The 10,000-nt window shown below is 44.0% G+C and overlaps 1 protein-coding gene across 1 annotated transcript in view; it reads right to left on the reverse strand.

Moving 5' to 3' along the window:
• LOC310789119 (echinoderm microtubule-associated protein-like 6) overlaps positions 1-10,000 on the reverse strand; it is a gene marked incomplete at both ends in the record, with an annotated part of 121,385 nt that overhangs the window by 18,565 nt on the left and 92,820 nt on the right. The window contains one exon of the mRNA XM_083650714.1: positions 1,532-1,610. Coding sequence (XP_083506840.1) covers positions 1,532-1,610 — 79 coding nt within the window. The remainder of the gene's footprint in view (positions 1-1,531; positions 1,611-10,000) is intronic.

Raw genomic sequence — 10,000 nt, forward strand, 5'->3', positions numbered from 1 at the left:
AATCTCCACTACTATAATTCAAGAGCCCGATACTGGCGTGGCACGGCACACAACTGCTCAACTGCGCATGCTGACAGCTCACAAAGGGGGAGGGGGAGAGGGAGGGGGAGGGAGCGAAGTTTCAGGCCAAAATGGCGGCTCTTTAGCGAGCAAGAGTGCATACGGCCGAGAGTGAGAGAGAGTGAGAGAAAGGGGCATACGAGAGAAAGAGATATTTCGGCTCAGCTTTCAGGCCAAAATGGCGTCTCTTGCCCGGCCAATCACCGTCACTCTTGCTCACAACCCCAGCCAATCACCGCGGCGCATCAGGCAACATAACTTTGCTGTTTTCAGGCCGAAATGGTGTCTCTTGCACGGCCAATCACCGCCACTCTTGCTCACAACCAACTGGCCCCAACCAATTACCGCAGCGCATCAAATTACGGTTTTTGCTTTCACTTTTGGTTTCACTACCACTACTGTACTTTGCAACATTTTACGTTTGGATTGCTACGCTTTTTTTCTACGGTTTCCACTCGTGTTACTGCAGAGAAGTGGGAGCTGCCTCATGGATTTGGAACAGTGCCGTTGCCTGCCTTTAGGCTAAGTTGTGAAGCGTTCAGCTGCCACGCTAATTAGCTAATTATCTCTGTTGTGTCGGCAGACGCAGCCACTTGATGTTACCCACTTGCTTCAACTATTGTGTCGGCACACGCTGACACGTTACTCTGCTTTGTCGAACATACGTTTTGTACACGTTTGTTTTGACTGTTCACTTTGGACGAGAGCCAAAGTCGATGTTACGCTTCTGAAATTTTACACATCCCAAGTTCTGTTTTACAGTCGATGGTTCTTTTTGCATGTTTAACAGAGGCGGAGCTACAAGATTTCCATGTAGTAGGACTTCATTGGCTTTGTGTACATTCAGTACCTATATGGCCAAGAAGTCGCCTATTATTACACACTGATGCCCATCTCTCTCTCTCTCTCTCTCTCTCAATGTCAATTCAATGGGGCTTGATTGCCACGAGAAACATATGTTTACATTGCCAAAGCAAGGGTAAAAAAAATGAAATAAAGGTGCGTACTGTACAGTTAAAAATATCTTATGAGAATAAAGAAGTGTGTAAACAGCTGTGTAACATTGCATTCAAATATAATCTCACCACCCTATAATTGGAGAGCGCGGGATGCTGGCGTGGCACGGCGCGGGAAGCTGGCGTGTTGCACAATTGCTCAACGGCCAGTTGGGCGAGGCTGCGCAGCCGGCGAGATGCGTATGCGAACGAGCCCGCGAAGTGGGTGAGACCAACGAGGTACGGTAGAAATGAGTGATGAGGAGGAGGAGGGGAAGGACGACGAGGATGAGGCACTGTAGGCTAGAAAGAGCGCGCTCTGTTCCTAGTAGAATATAATAGAATAGAATAGAACCCCTATTTCCCTCACTACAAAAATTATTATTTGGAAATACATACGTATGTAAACTAAACTGATATAAAACCAAAGCTATAAACAGGCAGGCAGATAGACAGAGTCAGAGGGACAGACAGACCTCGACCAGTTTCTTCTTCTTGGAAACGTTGTTCTTCTGGAGTTTCTCTGGCTGCGGTGCTGCTCGACTCACTGGAGGCCTGGGGACCGAGCCATTCGTTAATCAACCAACCAATCAATCAATCAATCACAAATGTTTTCATAGCCCAATGTGCCAAAGGTCAAAGGTCAGGACAGGACAGTGTGTGAACAGAGAGTAAACCTAGTCAATGTGCCCAGGTCAGGACAGGACAGTGGGTGAACAGAGAGTAAACCTAGTTAGACAGGTAGAAGAGACAGACAGGTCAGACTGACCGACGGGCTGCTGAGGGATACTGGTAGGCATGGCACTAGGCACTAGGTGCCCGAAATAAAATGGCGGACAGTAATGGCATTGTGCTCAGGGTGGACGGGCGTATACGTTTTCCTTCGACTCCCAGCGTAAGCCACATTCATCCATTTTTAAAAAACGGCCAAACCCTAACCTTAACCTTAACCAAGTGGTTGTATTGGCATAACATAAATGGTTATGTTATGGAACAACCAACTTTGACACACAATTCAACATATTTTTCAAATTCGTGGCATCCTGACGGGTGCTTAACCTGACGCTGGCACATTGATGGCTTAGTTTCACATTCTGTTCCACAAACACATGGTGTGATCTCATCAAGAGCTGGCGAGAGAATCCAGCTGGCTTGCAGGTGAACAGGTGCTGGCCTTCATCAGACCGAGGCAGCTGGAGATGTGACACTGACACGCTGGACCGGCGGCTGTATTACACACTTTGGCATGATTGCTCACACACACACACACACACACACACACACACACACACACACAATGGAGAGGACGACAGACAGAGAGACAGACAGACATTACCTGGATCCCCTGGACGGCAGAGGGACAGAATCAAGGTAGAGCTTTAGAGAACACACACACACACATACAGGTTGCACACACGCACGCTTCCACACACACACACGCACGCACGCACGCACACACACACACACACACGCATAAAGGCCTCATAGCCTCATAGCCTCGGGCAAATTAAAATGTGATTAATGCAGCTGTGGCTAGCTACGTGCTAACAAATCGCTACCATGCTACTGGGGCTAGCTCTACCAGGCTAAAAGGCTAGCATGCTAGCATTGTTAATTAAAGAGTAAGTAAACCCCAAACCCAAATCTGAGAGTAAATCCTGACGTAAAACGCATAGCTGAAGTCCTCAGCTGCTATTGGCTGATCTTTGGCATCAGGTGATGTCACCTTCTCTTGAGTACGGTGATGACAATACCTGGTACAAAATGTCAGCCAATAGCAGAAGAGAATTTCTGTTGCATGGTTTTTACATTGTGGCTTGGTGTTTTCTTACACTTTAACGAGAAACTAAACCCCAAACCCAAACCTGTGGTTTAGCTAACAGGCTAACAGGCTAACATGCACCGGCAACCTCAGCCTTCAGACCTGGGTCAAAAAGATCAATTATTAATTATTATACTGGGGCGTCCGGGTAGTGTAGCGGTAGATTCCCTGCCTACCAACACGAGGGTCGCAGGTTCGTATCCACGTGTTACCTCCGGCTTGGTCGAGCGTCCATACAGGCACAATTGGCTGTGCCTGAGGGTCCTACTAAGGTTGTCAAAAATATTGATGGTATTGATAAGGATCGATACAAAAAATTTGAAAGATATACACTACTACAATACAATACTCATTTGCAACAGGTTGATAGTATCGATAAGTATTGACACTAAAACAATTTAATTATACAATACTCATTTGCAACAGTATCGATACCAGCAGTGCTTTCTCTTATTGAAAAATCAAACATACTACAGATTTATCCGTCCCTATCATTGGTGGGTATCTGTTGCTTCAACAAGCTAAAAGTGTTCTTTTAGCTCTGACGAGAGCAGGGGTAATCTGCTGTGTAAATGCAAAGTTTTATCAGGCCTAGATTATGAAGAAGCGTGTGTCTGTCTGTCCATCTGTCTTAGTTTATTTTTATGCCTCTTGATGTGTTGTCATTCCCCCCATGGTATCGAAAATGGTATCAAGTATCTATATCTTCCTGGGTATTGGTATCAAAGTTAGAAATTCTAGTATCGTGACAACCCTGAATCCTACTGATCAGTAGCCAGGCCTCCTCTCAAGACTAAACACTTTTGACCCAGGACTGCTGGCCAACTCCATCCTGCCTCAGACCAGACACATGCTCAGTCAGCAGGCCAGAAACATCTTCTGAGATGGTTAAGATCATCTTGGTTTCATGGAGGATCACAGAGGATTCTGAAACCTTCTCGCCCCAGGACCCAATTTAGTCAATCTACCTTCTTGCCACGGGACCCAGGCACATGTTCCTGTCGTCATGGGTGGATCCACTAGCAGTGGAAAACAGACCTAAGTCATCAGACCAATCATCCCCAACTTGTAGATTCCAATCTAACCATTGTATTTTGAGATTGGCAAACTAAATCTCATTTATTAATTATTAAGACTTTTATTCTTTTTGTGTCTTTGCAGTCCTTATTAAGACAGAGGTTCTCAAATGTTTTTCAGCCAAAGAGCCCTTACAAGATAGAAACCCCCCCCCCCCCCTCATTCTGATTTGTGATTTTGGGCTAAGCTTAATTGTTTCCAAAGTAACGTGCTTGACTTTTCAACTGATAGTTTTGTTAGATCATAATGTAATCCATGAAACATTTTAGATTTAAAGCATACCATATTTCCGTTGAACTATGAAGCTTTTGCAAAAACATAAAAATAAAAATATATTTTTTATTTTCCTGAAAACTTTTTGCGGACCCCCTTGCAAAGTGCCACGGACCCCTGGGGGCCCGCGGACCCCCATTTGAGAACCACTGCCTTAAGAAACACAATGATAATATATGATCTCAATCTCGAGATGCTTCTGGGAAACCTGGCCGAGTGGAAGAGAGGGATGAAAGAGTGATGAGAGAAGGAGTGCAGGACACAGGGAGGAGGGATCATACCCAGACATCGCTGTAAACACAGAACACAAAGAAGTCACCACATTAAACAACAGAAATGGTGACACGACGAAGAGAAGAGAGCGGTTTCTCGTGTAGCTTAACAGTAACTTTGAGCACTTTGCACAGATTGACAACAACAGCAATAGAGAGCCCCAGGGATGACGTATTTTTGTAGTCGGAACGCGGAAGTCCCGGACTTCCGGGTTCTTCACTGTTTCTGCCTATGGGATTTTTGAATGGGTTTTTGGCGCGATCCTTCCAATAAGGTGGTCATAAAGTAATAAAGTGGTCCTCATGTGTGAAGATTATCCCGCTGAACACTGGTTCGCGTTTGATTAAGCTTGCGTTGCTCAGAGACCTTATTTGAAGCATCGCGCCAAAAACCCATCCAAAAATCCCATAGGCGAAAACAGTGAAGAACCCGGAAGTGTTAGCATCGATGTTTTCCGGACTCATTCCTGCGGCTCTCTATGGTGACATGGATTAAAGGCAATGGGGATTTGGTCAATGCGACTGTTATGAAATTAAAACTACTCCATCTGGAGGTGACGTCACCTCATGTACAATTGGCCCGTTAGCCAATAAGAAGAGAAACACAACTGAATGGACCCAGAAAAACACCTAGGCCTAAGAGTTCTGGGGTGGATCTTTCCTTTAAAGGAATAATTCAGACCCGAGTAGCAGATTACAGACTCATGTCTGCAGGGTTTCTGGTCTCTGTAGTTTTGTAGTTGTAGTTAGTTGTAGTCTTGTCGTCGTAAGCTAAATACGTGAACTCTCACTGAGGTGAAATGTTGGAAGCAATGAACGTCAGGGAATGTATGTTACATCAAACTGAAGTCACTAGATCTGCAATCAGATGAGAAAACTCCACGTTCTTGTGTCGTGAGCATGCCCAGTCTGACCTACTGCTACACCTGTCGCTTTCAAACTCATAATCTACTTGTCTACCTATAATAACTGTGTGTTCCCTATGAAAATCATCTATACCGTATAAGCATTAGGTCATACTTACTTGACAATGCCCTGCCTCCAGGGGAATGCAAGTTAAAACACAACACAGATATTAAGAGCTTCTACAGGCGAGGCACGGATGCACAAATAACACTCAAGAAATAAGGGTACCGAAAAGGGACACAAATGCGGCGTAAACCACATAAAAGCACAAATAGTTTGTATACCTTTACTACTGAAAGGGTATAATAATACACTATGCACCTTCCTGAGTTACACCTATTGCAGAATGTCCAACCCGATCTCACAGCAGCTTGTGAAATATTCACGCAAATTAATTTATAGATTTGTGTACATGGACATAACCTGTTTAATGATGAAAATGAAATTGGCTCAGTATTAGCGTTTACATTTTTAATTATCATTAAAACTGTGTTACAGTACCTTGATTACAGTATTACCGTGATTAGAGTGCGATGAAAAACACGGTAAATACTGTCTGTCATCAAGCAACGTTAGCAACAGTCTCCCAGATGCACACAGCCTTGCTGGAATGCTTTCAGTGAGTGTATCAGTACTTTTTGTTCTGAGTTTTCAAGATCAAACTTGCTCAAAATGATTGAAGTGGAGCAAAAATGAATGCAAGGTCAATGGGGTCACACTGCTTTACTGTATGTACAAGCTGATTGAGGCTGACTGGAATGTACTTAGTGTGACTGTGGAGGACATTTCAGTCAGCGTGTACATGCAGGAGCGTGACCCCCTTGACCTTGTATTTGTGTTTGCCTAATGGCCGGGACACACATCTTGCGTCTGCGTGGCGTCTGCGTGGCGTTACCTGTTGATTTTCATTTCGGCGCCCATGTTAACAGGTTACAGCAGCCACACCACCGGCATGAGACGCACGTCTCAGGCGCGTGTCTTGCGAGGCGTGAGACGCGCGGCATCGAGAGAATAGAAGCGACGCCTATTTTTTCTGCTTACCGCGCCCGTGTCTCTAGCGTGTCTCTACACAAATAGACATTAAAATTATATTTTACAGGGTCAGCCACAGCCAATCAAGGCTCGTTTTGAATTGAGACGGGAGGATGAGCTCAGCTGCAGTTCTCCTGCCCTCTGAAAACCACATACAGTAGGCTACAACGTGGCTTCGTTCCTCCCCTCCCCACACACACACACACACACACACACACACACACACACACACAAATCAATACTGCCTCGATAAGTGAGCCCAAGCAATCTTCAGTTAAAATCATCATTGTATTGTTTATAGCAAATTTAATAAAAGGTAAACTCTATAGGAAGAGAGTTGGCAGACAGACAGCAGCGCGCAGCTGCAACGCAGCAGCCATGCTGCAACGCAGCAGCCATGCTGCAACGCAGCAGCCATGCTGCCTGTGTGGATGCCGCGGGCGTGCCAGCGGCAGCCCCCACGCCACGCACATGCACTAGGTAGGTACACGCAAGATGTGTGTCCCGGCCGTAACTGTCCAGAGCTACTATGAGGAACAGTATGGAGTGTGCCGAGAAAGAACTCTACCGATCAACATCATCATTGGTAAGGAGCAAATAAGGCTAGCCTTTAAAAATGTGAACTGGGCCCTTTAACCAAGTTACTTGCGTAACCATAATCATAACAACCGACCATTTTCAAATTCGTGGCGGAGGAATGCAATTATGGAAAAGTTGTGTCCATGTACAATAATCTATAGCAGTGATTCCCAAATGGCAGGCTGCGGCCCACTAGTGGGCCGTGGAGGTACTGCAGGTGGGCCGCGACGCGAGTGGTCTGCCAACACTCCCGATTTTCGCGGGCAATCAAGTGGCTGTAGCAGCGTCATTTAAAGCTACAGTGGAGATCCTGTTATCAGAAGAAACTAGAAGAATAAAATGCTAGCTTGCCGGCAAGGGGGCTAAATAACGCTCCAAACGTAGGTTCAATTTTGGCGAGGGAGAACAATTTCAAAGGGGTCAGCTCAATTTATCTGAGTGAAAATTGATTAAATGGGTACCCACGAGTCTCCCCTTTACAGATCAGGTAGCATTTTTCACAGCCTATCATTAATAGCTTGTGGATTGAGTTCTTCTGTTGTTGCTCATCACATTTTGTCTCAACAAATGTGTTCAAATACTTCTGATGAGTAAGAGGGGGGAAAATATTGGCAATTTGCTTTTGGGTATTTTGCCGAAATGTTTTTCTATGTGGATGGATTATTAATTTCCCTCATGCCCAAATTCACCTGCTCTGTTAATACAAAATATCTATATAATATAAAAAACATAATAGGGAAATAGATCATCTTAGTCTGGTGTGTTGATCAGAGTTGTGGGTGATGGGCCCCGGAAGATTTTCACATTTCAAAGTGAGCCGTGGCCTTCTTAAGTTTGGGAACCCCTGATCTATAGATTACATTTCCGTGACTATTTCTTGTATTTTTGTGAGACCATGTTGGAATGTCTCACTTGCCTCGAGTCTTAAAAGTCTTTCCTCTTGTTTCCTCTCCTTCAGCTCCACCTGTCCTCCATGACTGAAGTGGATTTAACAGGTGAGATCGTTAAAGGGATCAGAGGTCACCTGGATTGATTCAGATTGGGGGAATCAGCAGCTGGACCTAACATCTTGTACATTCAGTGTGTGCTGTAGTTCTGATTAATAACGACATTTTGTTCTAGGGCTGCAACTAACCATTATTTTCATTATTATCGATCCATCTGTCGATTAGTCGTTTGGTCTATAAAATAAATCTTCACATTTAAAGTCGAGCTGAAATGAAAAATGCCAACAACAACAACAACAACTTTGGTGTTTCACATCAAAAGTGAATCATGTTGTGTTCAATCATAATACAAATTGTATTTTCGCCCCGACGCCATAAGCACGACCCTTAGGTGTGGTGTATAATCAGCATATACCACGGCCTGTCGGCAGCTATTGCTTAAATTTTTAAATCTTAAATCAATCTTCATGGCTAGGAAAAAATTCCAAGCAGCCAACATGGCTGCCTACATCGGCAGACTTTGTTAGCCCATAAAATGTTAATATACTTGGCCAATAAGTGTGTAACATACAAAATAAAACAAACGGTAATGTCTTCATTTCATGTAGGTTCAAAGAACATGTAATTGTTTCGTAATAACTCGCATTCCAGGAATATCGCTATTTACCGCGGCTCGTAGCCCGCTTCAAGACCGGCAGCCAGCTCTGCTGGAGGAGGAGGCTGTCCGCCCGGGGGGAGCTGACCGCCGGTCCTCTGCTCTGTGGCTGGGTGCAGTGAGCCATCCAGCGAGCACGCAGTCCACGCTGCTGTATTTACATGGTATTGTGTTTGTAATAGACTGTTATTGAAATGTGACCGCTAGGTTTCAGATTTGTTGAGTAAAATACGTTATTTAGCAGACTGCTCTCTCCCTCTGCTCAGAGGCAGTTGCCTGCAGGTGCAGACGGCAGACACTCACCTCAGCTCGCATTAGTCAGTCCCTTGTCACAGACACGCCCACTTTTCAACGGTCAAATCAAACTCCTCCACACGCTATGCCCCGCCTCTCTACCCTGTTTCACTCGGAATAGGTCACGATAAGGAAGTCACATACTGCACAAATGGCATTTCAGCTCGACTTTAACCCTTGTACCCCGCTAGTCCATCTGATGGACTTTTCCTGCATTCGCGTATGGGCCGTTTCGACAGTTTTTGAGTAAATGGTTTTAAACTAAGGCTAGGTATTTTTTTTGGGGTATTTGACAAAAATCAATCATAGTTATCATTTTTATACGCTCCTAAGACCTATTTTCAAAAATACTCCTCAATTTACTACTGGTCCATCTGATGGACCCATTGACTTCCATTGAAACCACTCTATTGGTACTCCCAGCAAATTTTCACAAAATTAATTTATTTCATTTATTTCAGCGGGCATCCTGGACCAAATACCTTGAACTTTGACCTTAATATCTAACCTTGGAGTTGGTAGAAATTTTGGGGGAGTTACATGGTCTCAAAGTCCATTGCATAGTTGTCCCATTGATTTCAATGTTAATTTTGCACAAAAAGAACATTTTTTTTTGACTTCCAGCAAATTTTTCAAAAAAATCATTATTTCCTTGATGTTACACATCTCACCTTGACTCAAGGGGTTAAAATTGTAGTTTCTACTGTGTTTGCCTATTTCCCCATATTCCCCCAGTTTTGGCATAGCAATCAATTCCATACAGTTTACATGAAATGTAAAAAAAACTGATTCCTATGCCAAAAATGGGAAAATATTAGAAAACTGAATTTGACAGTCCACACTACTGATTTGAAGCCTTTAGACCAGGATAGATGCTGGACTAAAGCTTGTTTGTGTTTTTTGGGGAAAATGGCTGGAAGTCCAAAACATGCGCTTTTTGGATTTTTGGCTCAAAATATGAAAAAATACTATTTTTACAAAAAATCACAAAAAATACAAAAACCCACTGATGATGTCACAATGTCTGTGACATCATCAGTAATGTCATCAGTGACATATTATTGACAAAAAATCATCTCATGACATCA

This window comes from Poromitra crassiceps, assembly GCF_964638095.1.
Source record: "Poromitra crassiceps genome assembly, chromosome: 14".
Classification (NCBI taxonomy): domain Eukaryota; kingdom Metazoa; phylum Chordata; class Actinopteri; order Beryciformes; family Melamphaidae; genus Poromitra; species Poromitra crassiceps.